The 14,063-nt window shown below is 44.0% G+C and overlaps 1 protein-coding gene across 8 annotated transcripts in view; it reads right to left on the bottom strand.

Moving 5' to 3' along the window:
• The window catches only part of TCF12 (transcription factor 12), a 159,433-nt gene extending 157,476 nt beyond the window's left edge, over positions 1-1,957 (bottom strand). For 5 of the 8 annotated variants that reach the window (XM_018913816.3, XM_018913818.3, XM_018913820.3 and 2 more), the window contains exons 1-2: positions 1,796-1,956; positions 666-766 (exon numbers count right to left, since the gene is read on the bottom strand). In XM_018913816.3, the coding sequence (XP_018769361.3) occupies positions 666-740 (75 nt within the window). In that variant the 5' untranslated portion in view covers positions 741-766; positions 1,796-1,956. Of the gene's footprint in view, positions 1-665; positions 767-1,125; positions 1,272-1,795 lie in introns of those variants that run through there. The other 3 variants (XM_018913819.3, XM_050978728.1, XM_018913817.3) reach the window with 3 other exon arrangements.
• Positions 1,958-14,063: the final 12,106 nt, after the last annotated feature.

Below are 14,063 nucleotides of genomic sequence, written 5' to 3'. Positions count from 1 at the left end.
CTGCTTGAAAACAATGCAAAATGCATGTTTACACACACACAAAACCAATATGTTGAAGTGCTCCTTAACAGGACCAAAACCTCATTTCTACATGAACACAAACAAAACTAAAAGGACGCCTACTACTACTGTGACTATTTCAAATAGTTACACAACTTACATTTTTTTACTCAAATTATATTTCTTACTGAACAGCAAGTATAAAGTCACTGCACAAAGACAACATTTAAGATGCAGTAGTTTTCTATTATATCTAAAAATCAGGAGCCTTTTTGGTATGGTAGAAGTAACACATGGAAAATACCTATAATTTTCTTAGCCAAGACCATCACTTACTCACTTCTTTTTTTGTGGGAAATAATTTTTCTTTTGTTTAAATAAGAAAAAAAAACCACCCAAGAGTCAAGGTACCAGTGCCACATACCAGCTTAACCAATGTTAATTATTAGATTATGCCACCACTGGGTCAGCCTGATTTTAACCAGTTAAACCAATTGACCCAGCTGGTATTACAGTATTAAATCTGGAAGTCTAGACATTACATCAAAGTTCAGGTGTCCAACTTGGCTGAGGCAGACCCAGCCAAGCCCCGCACGCTGCTGCCCCTGCTCCTCAGTTCGCGCGACCACGGAGAAGTCACGACAAGACCTCAGAGAATATCCTACCGCACTGAAGTCCAGCAAGTCGCTCAATTCCTTGTCAGTTCCTATAGCGGCCATCCTCTGCTGCTGGGAATTCATCTTCCTCCGCTCCTCCGATCACCTTTCTAGGGCACAGGGAGAGAGGAACAGGCAGCACTTCACGGCGTGAACCCGGCCCCGGCGAAGAGGGGCCTCCGGTACCTGCGCCCCTGGGGCGGGGTGGAGACACCCGGGGGAGCCTCGCTCGGCCGGGCGGGCTGAGGGAATCGGCAGCAGCAGCTTCCCGAACTAACCAACTCTCTTCAAGTTTCCTCAGGCTCCCTCCTCTCCCTCATTCCACTTCTCCCCCAACCTCGAGCAAGGAACGGCCACGCCGCAGAAGGGCGGCCGCCAAGAATTAAGTCCCCCCCCAGGCAAGAGAAAGCAAATAAACAGCCGCGGCCCGGCGAGGTCCGGAGAATTAGCGAGAGATTAAGTGACTCACTGTCCCCGCAACAATGGGGCTGACGAGCGGGGCCGGACGAGCCTCAGCAGAGCCATCTCTGCCCCGGCATTATCGCCCGCAGCCGGTGCCGGCTCCCCCTCCCCCTCTCTCCCGACCCACCCACCGGGGGCCGCGGCCGCCGCTCCGCGCTCGGGACCGCGGCGGGCCGGGAGCCGCCCCCGCGCGCCGCACGCGCACACGCGGGACCGGGCGCGCGCGCCACCAGCGGGCGAGCGGGTGTGGGGGGGGGCTGGAATGCGCGTGCGGCGGCGGGGACGGGAGGGGCCCGCGCCTTCCCTTGTGCCGGCGGGCGCCGCGGGGGAGCCGCCGCGGCCTCGCACCCCGGCAAGTTTCGGAGCCGCCCGGTCCTTTATGAGCGCGGGTAGACGCCGAGCGCCGCCCGCGGGGACTCTCTCCTGCCCGCGGCCCGGAGACCCCGCACGCCCGCCCCGCCACCCGCACGGCCGGCCCCGGCTGCCGCCCCTCGGGTTCTCCAGAGGAGCCTCCGCCTCCCCCGCGGTCTCCCCGCCACCGCCCCGGGCAGCCCCACTCCCGCCCGTGCGCCCGCGGCCCCGTCCCCTCGCCGCCGCCTCTGCCCCTGCGAGCGCCCGGCCGCCGCTTCCCTTCCCCCGCCGCTCTCTGCCAACTTCTCGCGGGCGCCCGCACTTACCCGTTGCCCCTGTACGCTCCGGTGACCAGGGCCGGGCCGGCGGCGGCGCGCGGGCCGCGGGCTGGGTCGGAGGCGACGAGCCGAGCGCTCCCCCCCCGCTGGAAGGAACTTGTGGGTTCCTCAGGCGGACATTTTTTTGCTTACAGAGCCTCAGCACCACGTTCACGGCTCCGGCTCCGTATCCCTCCGCGCCGAGCGCCGCCGCCTTAACCCTTGTCGCGCCGCGCCGCTCCCAGCCGGGGCGGGCGGGGATTCACGGAGACCCCCGGGAGCCGCCCCGGCACCCGCCTCGCCCCCGGTCGCAGCGCCGGGATCCCTCAGCAGAAGGGGAGAAGCGGGTCCTCTCGGGCCGCTAAGAGAAACACTCACCCCGCGAAAAGAGACCCCTCCCCACAGCTCCCCAACTCAGCCAAATCGACAGCAAACCTCGACATGCAGCACTGCCGGCAATGCACGTGCCCCAAAAGACATTATCGCACTCACCCTGAACTCACATACCCCAAAACACGCCTGAATACTTCCAATATATCAATACACAGTTTTACTCCTCAAAATAAAATGGCATGTAAATTACATAAATCTTTAAGCATTCATTAGCAGCTTCCTCTTAAATACATACCATTAAAACCGTGAAGTGTCAAAGCACAAGAACATGGCTGTTACTACAAGAACACAGATTCAAATAAACTCTGCAGCTCTCTGAAACAGGTGATGCTAAAGGTGAACCAGCCCAACGGCTTCCCTGCAGGAATGGGAACCAGCTTGCAAAGAACCTGCGCCCTCATTTGGGTCCTGCCACTGCTACAGACAAATCATTCTTTTGTGCTCCTTCTCACAAAACCGCACTGCCAGCCTGTCCTGCTGGGAAGTTTATTTCGTGTCTGTAACCCACCCCACACAGCAGCGTACCGGCCTAAGGCAAGCGCACGCCTCTCCCCGACCCCGAGCCGAGCGGTGCCGGTGCGATGCCGGTGCTCCGGCGCACACCCGTCTCTCGAGCCTGCAGAGCCCCCAGGTGGCACCTACTTGCCACCACCTGGGCCTGCTCTTTTCTGACCCCAGCTACCGAGGGCCAGCTACCATTCTCTCTGAAAGTGAGAACTATAAAGCAATAATCTTTGCAGCTACTAGCAGATTATTTTTTTGGAGCAAGAGTATTTACGAAACACAAGGACAATGAAAAAGGATATCAAAATGCCGGAGAACCTAAAAGGCACCAGGCAGCCGGTAAGCGCAGTGAGGGAAGGGCACGGCAGTGTGGAGGAGCTCACATCCCTCACAGCCTGCTGCTTGGCAGTCCCCCAGCTCTGGAAAGCAGAAAGCTGTACCGAGGGCTCTCCAGCCACACACCCTTCCCGTTCAAATCTGCTCTTCCCACCCAGGTCCTGACTGTGACATCTTCCTGAGGAACGGGAATGTGGTAACAAACTTGCCACCCCCAGGCAAAGACAAACTGGAGATTCTAGAGATGTTCCTCCATTTTTCTCCCTTACATGCCTTGTGCTGGATGATCATTTGGACTCGTGATTCTATGAATATTCATATATTTGCCACTTAGAAATGCAGGAAGCAATTTGTATTAAAATACCAACACAATGACTTCCAATCTTTGTGCCCCTGAGGGATATAAGTATATACTTTTTCTCTTTGAAGTATAAATAATACTACACTTTAGAGGGAAGTGCCCATTGACACAGATCATTATACATTTCATGAGCAACATTCTTTAACATATTTTTATTACAGGACCCCCTATATACCTACTGAGAAGATATTGTTTCTCTGGAAGCGCTAATTTTAACCAGTAGTGGCACTCAGCACCAGCCAGTACAGCTGCAGCCCTGATAAGCATTGATTAGAAAGCTAGCTAAATGTAAAGAAAGTGGAAGTAATAATGCTAACAATTATTTGTATTGATGTGTAATTGGATTAAAATTATAACTTATTTTTGTTAAGATATAGATAATTATACATTCTTCATTAATACAAATACTTTGTATTTGCCCTCTGAATCAGATTTTAAGGTTCACATCTATAGGCTTTTATTTGCAGTTAGAAGCTTTGAGTGGAACATGATATAGCCACATAATCCATGGCACAGGGCTTAAAGTTACAGAAAATACCATAAAATGTTTTATTTGCTCCACTGTGACATGCCACTTTCTCGTGCAGATGCTGAGTAAACGAGCTCATTGCCAACAGTCACATTGTAACAGTCTGCATCACACCTCTATGCCTTGGCGGTCCTCTCAAAAAAACTTCAAGGCACTCAGAGAAAAATTATCAGAACACAAATGAAATTTCCAGGAATTATGCCAGACAATTTATCAATTTTGCACAAGGCCTCAGGGAAGGTATGCTTTGACCCAAAATACACTGCGAGTTTAACCCAAAAAAGATTGCTGGGGAACACAAAATTGCAGTGACCTGGCCAAGTCAGAAATTTCGGAACATACTTCTGCAGGTAGCTCAACTAGAACTGTTGTGGAAGATCTGTAACTATCACATCCTTTGTTACTGTAAAATTCAAAATATAATTAACCTAATGTTTCCTGGGTACTGAACATATTATTCCACATTTGTGAGATTTGGAATCTTTAATGTATTCAGTTTTTAACCCGTTATCATGTAACACTGCCCAGAACTAACTTATACACTCAAAACATTAAGGCATGATGTTCCATGTCTATGAAATACTGTCTTTCACCTATTCTTAGGATCTCCAACACCACGCTCAAGGTGTTACTTACAATCCTTTCAGCTCTGCCACTCCCTATAAATTATTCCTGTTCACTGCAAGGAGTTTTTTAAAAATGCATTTCATATCCTTATTCTGTCAAAGCCACACACAGAAAATGAAACAAAAACCAATGCTGTCAACATTAAAAAGAAAAAAAAAAAAAAAAACCAAACCCCAAGGCAGTATATATTGTAAACACTTTTAAAGAGCTGAAGAAACCAGTGTCTGAAACCTGGTTCAAACAGGTACAATGGTTTCCCATTTGCAAGAAAGAAAATACTTCCAGTCTCATTCCTGCTGCAACTCCTAGATACGGTCCTTTCCTCGCATATGTGCAAATGCAGTAAATATAGTATATAAATCACACAAGAAGCAAAAACCTCCAACCCTTCTGTGACATGACTGTACCTTTCCAGTTCATTATGTAGCAGGCTAAAATGCTACCCCCTTTTACTACTGTTACACCCTCTTTTCTTTCATGTCACTAAAAATAAAAGGTCTTCACTATGTAGGGAGCAACAATTCAGATGGATAGAAGGAAAATACAGGAACAATCATAAACACTAATAATTTTACTGGTGATTTCACAAGCTAGGACTCCAGCAATCAGGACTGTATTCCTGTAGATGCTTTCCCAAAAATATTTTCATCAATTAATTTTCTACCAAGAAAAGTATCAGTGTTGTAAATAAATACCCTTCTCTTAGAGAAGTCTTTGGTCTGTCATGGAGTAGTGCAAGTAATAGGAAGGTAAACCTCTGCACACAAAGTCATCAGTGAACTCCAGACACTGACAGAATACACAATACAACTGTAAATCTTTATGGTAACTGCCCTGACAGCTGAGCTACCAACATCAATATGGTCAGCGACCAACCAGCGCTATCAGGGAATTGCTACTTGCCAGATGGCGACAGCAGCGTTCTTCCACAGGCTTCAACGTGACCATGAAAATGAAGAATTACATACAGAACATAATAAAAAAATTAAGAGGAATATAAAACCCAAATCACTTGAGCACAACTCCCTGAAAATAATCATACTTATATGCAGTTTTCACAGCCTTCATGAATTGCTTTCCACCCACTCCTTAAAGGAAAAATATTTGATACAGCAGACAGCTGTTGTGCATTCAGGGATGTGAGAAAATGTATTCCATATTACTATTTAATGTATCATGCCTGTGTGAATAGAATCATTAAGCTTGCATGTCTCCTTTTGGCTTATTTATTCTCAAATTTACAGATGCTGAATTAATTCACCATCACCACTCAAACTGTACAAACTCCTAGGGTGATCCCCAACAGAGCACTTGACCAAGGATGGAGTTTTCACTGGAACGGCTCCTTTAAATCAACATCTCTGTGGTCAGCTTGCATCCACAGCCAACAATTTATTAATGCTAAACACTATTGCTTGGTAAATCTACAGCCCTGAAGAAAAGTCAGCAAACTTTCTTCCCTGCTCATTTGTTGTTGTTCTTGTTTGGTTTCTTACAACAAATTCCCGCCCTCACCTAAACCACTGAATTCTTTCTATTGCTTCCAGTAAACTTCCCTCTACAGAGAGCAATGCTCATTTGGAGTCAGCAATAAGGAGATAACAACATTGTTTCCTGCACTAGGATGGACAAAGTAATTCCATTTTCTCACTGATGTGCTCCTTCACCTGGAAGCTGATATCAGCCAATAAAAAATTAAAGTATTTTTGTTGCAATGAATTAAACTTTTGAATGAAGTTCCTGGACGGGCAGTCTATTCTTACATCTTACAAAACAGACTGGAAAGAATCCTACGAAAGAGCAGAGAGCTGTGCTCCTGTGCCCAAGCCTCATGATTACGCAGTGCTTGCTGTTATCAGTACAGCCCATCTTACAGATAACCGAATTTGCTGCTTGCTATATTTACCTCGCGGTAATTAAAATTATATAACATATATATTATGTAACATATTCTACGATCAGAAAGATTTAGAACATTTGCAGGAGGCTACAATGGTGAAACCTGTCGCCAAAGAATACTACTTAGGAGGTCACCAGAGATAAAATATGCACAGTGATTATTGTTTAGTCAAAACCTGTTTCTGTGGGGCACTGACAGCTACACTTCACTTGATTTCTGCCGCTGACAAAGTGCAGGGGGTGAGTAAAATCTTTCGCTCGCCGTAAGGGACCTCCTCTCTAGAAGAATTCCTACAAAAGTTGTCTGGGGGAAGGAGGCTAAAAAAAAAGAAGGCGCCTCAAAGGAGAAATCGCGGCGGGAAGGCCGCATCAGAGATGGTTCCTCCTGGTCCCGCTCCCCGCAGCAGAACCGGGTCGGGCACAGCAGGGCCACCCGCCAGCCGTGACCGCTACCACAGAGCCCGGGGGCGGGCGGCGGGAGCGAGGCCTGCGGGAGCTGCCCCGCCAGCGGCCCCTCGGGCTGCGAGAACCCCGCGGCAGAGCCCCGGGCGCGCCGAGCGCAGCCCGGCCCCAAGTGCTGCTGCCCCGGGGCGCCCGCCGCGGGGGACCGGAGTGACAGTGACAGTGACCGTGCCCGCCCGGCCGCTGCCTCGCCGCCGCCGCTCCGCGGGGCCGCCCCTCCACCCGCCGGCCGAGAGCGGCCCAAAGTTGTGCGGAGCCGAACAATGCGGCGAGGACTATTTGTCCTTCCGCCGGCCGGGGGAGGGGAGCGGCGGCCGCGGGGGAGGGTCGGGGGCCGCTCCTCGCCGCAGGTCCCGGGGTGGGACGGGCTGGCTGAGCCCTCCCCAGGGCCGGTTACGCAATCCCGGGGAGCCCAGCCCCATCCCGTCCCGCCCAGGCCGGGGGCAGGCTGTCTGGGACTGTGGCACGCTGTGCCGGCCTCGGGCCTCTGAGAGAGCCGCGTTTGGAGCAGCGCCGCGTTCTGCCCTGTCCCGTCCCGTCCCCGCCGCCCTGCGCCTGCCGGCTTGGGAGCCACTGAGAGGCTGGCGGGGCAGCAGAACTCCAAACGGTTCGGCCGGGAATAATGATTTCCCGTAGTCCCTGCTGCCGCTCCAGGCCCTGCACTCCCCGTTTCTTGCGGGAGTTACACACCAGCGCGAGCGCTCCGAACGAGCGCGGCGCAGCTCGTGGCCATGAGCGCCGAACACTCCTCATCTTACCCTAGCTCAAGAAACGAACCTGAACACCACCAGTGAAGAAGTAAGCGTTTAAATAAATAAATTACTTTAAATTAAAATCACACAGGAGCTGGCTTGGGTACTCGTTTTGTTTAAGCCAATATTTTTTAAACTACCTATAACAATCAACAAGTTTATGCTAAAAGAAACATAATGGTTTCTTGCTTTTACAGTACTTTGCTACTTACAGAGAAGTAAGTAGTCACGAGAGATTTACACAAGCTTAATAAAATTAATCTAAATTACATTGTCTTTAAAGGTGGCTTTAAAAATCAGTATGATCTAAAGCTTAATAGAAACGTGCTTAGATATTTAATTAAAGCATTCATTACATTGAAAGCAGATTGATATCCCTGGAGAAAGCCGGGTTTTTTCAGCGTATCTCAACCTTTCTGTTCAGGAGCTCTCAGCACCTGCCTGCCGCTCCTAGGAGGTGACACCGGCACGGCGGCCAGCAGCGGGGTGTCGCAGCCGGCCAGTCCTACCGAGCGGCCGGTGAGGCTGTGGGATGCAGCACGGCCCCGCTACCAGAGGGACAGACTGCTGGCAAAAACAGTCCAGGGGCTGGGCAGCTGCAGCACTTAGAACTACTTCATTTTAAGGGAATCTATTTATAAATTCAGAAAACACAGATTACAACAAAGTCCTGTAACTGAGATTAAAAAGGGATTTATTTTCAGTGAGGAAATAATACAATGTTTTAAGTTTACTGTGTGAACTATGTGCCTTTCAATACACATTATTTATCATGATTACATCACACAGTCCAACGTGAACAGTTTTAAATACCTCTAGGACAATCATTACTGGTGAAAGCCATTGGGGCAAAGCATCTTCCACTGGTAAGTTCTCACAATGAACGATGTTGGCTAGGTAATCAGAATACAGCTAATTTGCAGAAAGGATAAAACATGAGTATCACCACTTTTAGCCCTGTTTCCTAGAGAAATCACTTGCACACCGTGTTCATGGGGATGAATGAGTTTTCTTAATAAATCACAAATTCGCTTGCTAATTTCAACCAAGGAAAATTAGATCACATTCATGCATGTCATGGAAACAAGGATTAAAGGAAAGGAAAACAGGAGACTCTTAGTGCATCTACTGAAGAAATGAGTAGTTAAGGTCAATCCTTGTTAGTGACCAAAGAACCCGGGGATGCACACCTAGAGGTAGGTAACTTCAGGCAGTTCCCAAATTCTGGTATTCTGTCTGCCACAGGAAGTGGAATCATCCATCTGTTTTGCACAGAACTTTCTGAACATTTCCTCATCTCCAAAGTTTCCCATGAGCCAGGAAATAATTGCTTTAATGTAATCAAAAGCCATATAACCCAAAGATAATGTTGTACATTCTCAAATTGCTTGGAAGAATTTAACTGAAGTCTGACTACAGCCATTCATCAGCCAGTCCCAGATGGGTCCCTCATGCATGAGATTCCTACCCAAAACTAATTCCCTGCTTGGCACTGGTGGGAAGAGTTTCTATCCTTCACACAGCTAAGGGACCATCAGATCATGCACTTTGGGGCACTAATGGATAACAGAGAGGACTAAATTTACAGAGGAAAATCAGAACTTTGAAGAACAGTAGGAACTCTTTACACCCACACACATATAGAACTACACTTCAAACTACACTGAAAGAAGCATCATTTCTTAAGTCAATAGAGTGATAATATGGAGGGTTTTAAGGCTTTAGGAAGAAAAAGAAAGTTCAGAGTTGAAGTTCTATTTTGAAAATTGTTCAAAATAGCCATATCACAGGTGGACCCTGGTATGAAGACAATGGTTAATACTAAAGTACTTCCCTCCTCATATATAACCAATATTATTGTTTCAAATAATATCTGCAGAATACATCAGATTAATTTTCATTTTGGAAAGCAATTGGAAGCAGTCTCCTTGTCACACATATTTATCATTTCCTTGTAATTAACATAAATATTTCTGTTAGAAATAAGAGACAGTATTACAAAATAATAAAATATATCTTGTCCCCCTTATATGGCTCTTAACATAGGAAAATCTGGGGCAGTTGTCTCAGTTACTGAAGATATTTGATTATCATGGTTATTCTTTCATCTGAACCCCTCTTTGACCATATACAGATGAACTGTCTTATTCATTCACATGATTTTGACATTTTCACATTCAGATACTTGTTGCAACCACCTAGTTTCCAGATGCTACAGAACAGGACAGTGTCCCATTCAAGATAACATCATGAGAAATTTTAGGAGTCTGCTCTTAAACTATAAACTAACATGGAAAATGTGAATGCTATACCATGACAGAGGGTTGTTCTATACAGGTATACAGGTCTCAAGTCTAGAGCTAAAGCACACTTCAAAGAAAGTGAATTTTTGAGATTTTACTTTCTTTTTTGAAAAGCAGTTTACTTTCTAAACAGCACAGTTATGCTTTCTGTTCTTCTGTGCTTATACAGTAGTAGTTATGACCTCCAGAGCCATAATTCTACCACAGCTGCAGGTCCTGGGGAAGTGGCTTATGGCAAAGAGGCTTCTGAATGAAATACAACCTTAAATCAAGTTTCAACAGCTTTTAAGAATAGGGAACATAAGAATGCCATGCTGCTCAGACCAAAGGTCCACCTATCCCAGTAGCCAATTTCCAAAATAACAGCCCAGTACAGAGTTACTTTTTTCAGTTTAGTCTCTCATATGTTCTCAATGCAGTGACTATTCAGTGGGCTTCTGGAGAGCAGAAATGGGTTTGGCCCAGTGCCTGTTCCTGGTATTGCATCATTTCCAGACTAATGAGAAAGATCAATCATTAGCCAGTACAGGCCACTCAGGAAAGAATGTAAGAATCAGGCACAAGCAGAGTAATCCTGTTCCTGACATATTCCCCTTTTTGCCAATAAGAAAATTAATAATTTCTCAAGCAAGAAGATAGATGCATTTGGTTGTTGTTTTTAGTGGCTATTGAGAGCTCATATCCTTCATTAATTTCTTTGGTTCATGTTTAATTATTTTAACTACTCAGTAGCCATATTTGTAGAAATCATGACAAAAGGGTCATCAAGTAGTGAAACTCTTCAATGCTGTCAATAGGGTAGACTCTGAAAGTCATTAAAGGAGATCCAAGTCTTGATGGTGAAGACTTGTAATTGTTCTCCATCAAATACAGCATCAATATATTGCCATTGAAAGCTGTAAGTGCCAAGTTAAAATATGAGCTTTTAGTCAGTTGTTTTTAATTCCCTATATCACCTTATCTTTAGTTGTAAAGTTAAGGTCTTACAATACAGAACATACTGTGATTAGCACAGGGTATCATGGTTAGTTTGCTACTATTTGCAAGCTGTTGCCTCTTGGTTGTTGGGCAGACCAAGCCAAATGGTTAAAGGTCAGTGTGACTCTGCATTTGCCTTAGTAGGGCTCAGGGTCTTCTACCCAAATTCCTATGTTCATGAAACTTGTAGAGATTTACTATCTTGCAGACAAGTACCCTCTGTTAAATTGAATAAAAACCAGAAAATACATTTAAAAGTTATTGGAAAGACAAACGGATAAACTACTAGTGCAATTGCCGAAATTTATCTTCTGTAAACAAAAACGAGAATAAAGCAGTTATAAAAGGTGTTTGCCATAATTCTGTTCTCAATGAAGTCAATGGATATGAAGCAATTGCCTTCAAAGTATAGCCCATCCACTGTCCCTTCAGAACTATTTCCAGCAGAAATGTCACAGCCTGTCAAAATAATTCATATTACATGTGGAAATTTTTCATTATGTTCTCTAAGAAAAATGGTTATTTCAAAGTCAAGAGATTTTTCTTCTAACATTGTTTTGTATTAATCCCTCCTTTTTCAAACTATACAAAAAATTCAAATTGATCATATAGCTCAAGGCAATTCCAAGTTTACATTCATTGCTGATGGTGATTGAAGTGATGGTTATTAGAGACCTAAGCAGCAGCATTGCTATCAGGGTACTGGCTCAGAACTGAAAACTGAGGGGTTGCTTAGCCCAAGCTCAAGTTCAGAACATACTTTTATCTCTGGCAGGCAAGAATTATAGTACATTTTGCATTTTTTTTTCAATGTCAGACTCAGTTTAAGGTTTCTGAAAGGCTACTGTTTTATAAATAATTTTGAATACTGCCTTCCACTTCCCAATTTTAAATGTGATTATCTTTGATCTTATTTTTAATGTAAAGGCAAACATTTTAGCAGCACAAATAGAGGACTTGCAGCAGAATCTTGCCCTCCTGAACCATCTCAAAGCTTTAGGTTTCTCTTCAGGGAAGCTATGATTTTCTTTCTGGGCTTTCAAGTCAATAATCAAGTAACTTCATATAGATCAGTTTAATTTTCTTTATCTCAGTTGCCTCACATGTAACATAAGAGTAGACAATAACCTCCCTTAAAGGCTTGCCAAGAAGAACCAAACTATAAGATCTTCAAATGAAACACATAATAAAAAAGATTTTACGTAATTTGACATTTAAAACTAGAACTCGGTAACATTCTACATACCTGTAAGACTGTATTTTAATTTTGGATTATAAGGTAGATGTACATCAAGCAAAATCTTAGATAATTTATACATTTTACCACTAGGGATATACTACCTTCATTTAGAAAAGCTAATAATGTTAATCTAAAACCCCCTCATTATTGCTATTTGATACACATATACTTAAAGAGATTCTGTCCTATACCTCATTTAAATATATTTTCAAACTTTATGAGAAATACATTTAAAAATTACTGCCTTTAGAAGTATTATTAAAATTTATACATATGACCTGCATTTCCTAACACCCATAGAATAGCTAAAGAATATTTAAGGTTCTATTACCTGTGAAAGCAATGATTGCCTAAATTCTTTTAATGCAGAGATCATGAATTTAACTTTTTTTTCTATGTGAAATTCCACACACCCAATTTCACTCATCACATTATAAAATATGTATTTATTTCCCATGTTTCAACCTTCTACCTGATAATATAAAAACACTGTAAAACAGGTTGTAACTCTAGATCAATATAGCCTTTAAACTGTCCTTAAATCAAATAAGAAAAGAGAAACTATTAGAATATCATTTGAGTGAGACCTGCTTGCTGGGAAGAGCTGGTATTTGTTAAGTATTTTTGGTTTTATGCTGCAGCTATGTAAGTTTATATTGCATTTATGGTGGTTAAACTGAAATGATAAAACTGAAATGATAACTGAAATGATAAAATGACATAAGGTATTTAGATCTAAAAATAAAAATGTTTTACTCCTTAGTCTGTGAGACAAGGCCATTCCTTGAGCAACTCCAAACAAGCAGGAATTTTTTTCATAGTACATTTTATAGCTATTTGGGCAATTGTAGCTTAGGAATGAAATCAAGCTTAGCTCTTTGCCATGAGTTATCACTTATTTGCATTTCACATTTTCAGAGCATATTTTCCACTACAGAATACATAATACATAAACATCTTTTATTTGCTAAAAAGAGGTATCCCAATTTTTTTCCCCATGGGAGAGGCTTAATTTTGATCAATAAGAACACAGTTTTAAGAAGCCTAAAGAGATTTCTTGAGATAAGAACTGTTTCCAGTGAAATTGCTTTTCAAACTACCAGTGAATGATAAGCAATGATACTTTGGTATATAAGGAACTACAACTGGAATGGAACACGGTAATAACAGAACTGTTACATTTATCCCATGGTTCTCATGATACTGGGCCTGTGAGCTCAGTGCCACCTTTTTGGGCTGATTCAGCTCTGCTCTATCTGGATAGCTGGTCATCCCCACAGACCACTTGATTCACTGATCTTCTGAGGTCCCTTCCAATGTGAATTTCCCCATGATCTTGTGATCCCATGACTCTTCATATAAATTGATTTAACATTTTTGTCAAGACCTCAGGCCAGCAGAGAAACTGCACATCAAAAACTTCTATAGGTATACAGAACTTCATCACAGAGGATGGACTGATGTCTCTGACCTACAGTCAGCCTTTAGAAAGGTTAGCAATGAAATATCAGATAATTTGTTTTGAGGTTTTTTCTACATTTGAGAGACTGTTTAGCATGATGTAAAGCCAAATTAAAAGTAGGACAAAAAGCTTTTGGGGGAATAGACACATGCTAAATAAAAGTGGCTGCTGCCACTGCCACCCTGCAGGGTCTTACAAAATATCATGTAATGTGTCAATGTGATTTATTTTTATGAATTATTCCTATGGGCAGGATGTATGTATTCTGTGAAGATTAAAAGGAGTTGTTTCTTTAGAGATACTACATTAAGAATCACTGTAAAGTTATAGTTTAATTCTGCAGAACAGAAGATCCCACTCACTGATCTTTTACCAGTATAACAGAATAATTATTGTGTACAAATTTCATCACGGAACAATTCACAAGGCTG

Source organism: Serinus canaria, chromosome 10 (genome assembly GCF_022539315.1).
Source record: "Serinus canaria isolate serCan28SL12 chromosome 10, serCan2020, whole genome shotgun sequence".
NCBI lineage: Eukaryota > Metazoa > Chordata > Aves > Passeriformes > Fringillidae > Serinus > Serinus canaria.
The sequence above is the reverse complement of the archived record's forward strand: the minus strand, read 5'-3'. Positions and strand labels throughout refer to the sequence as shown.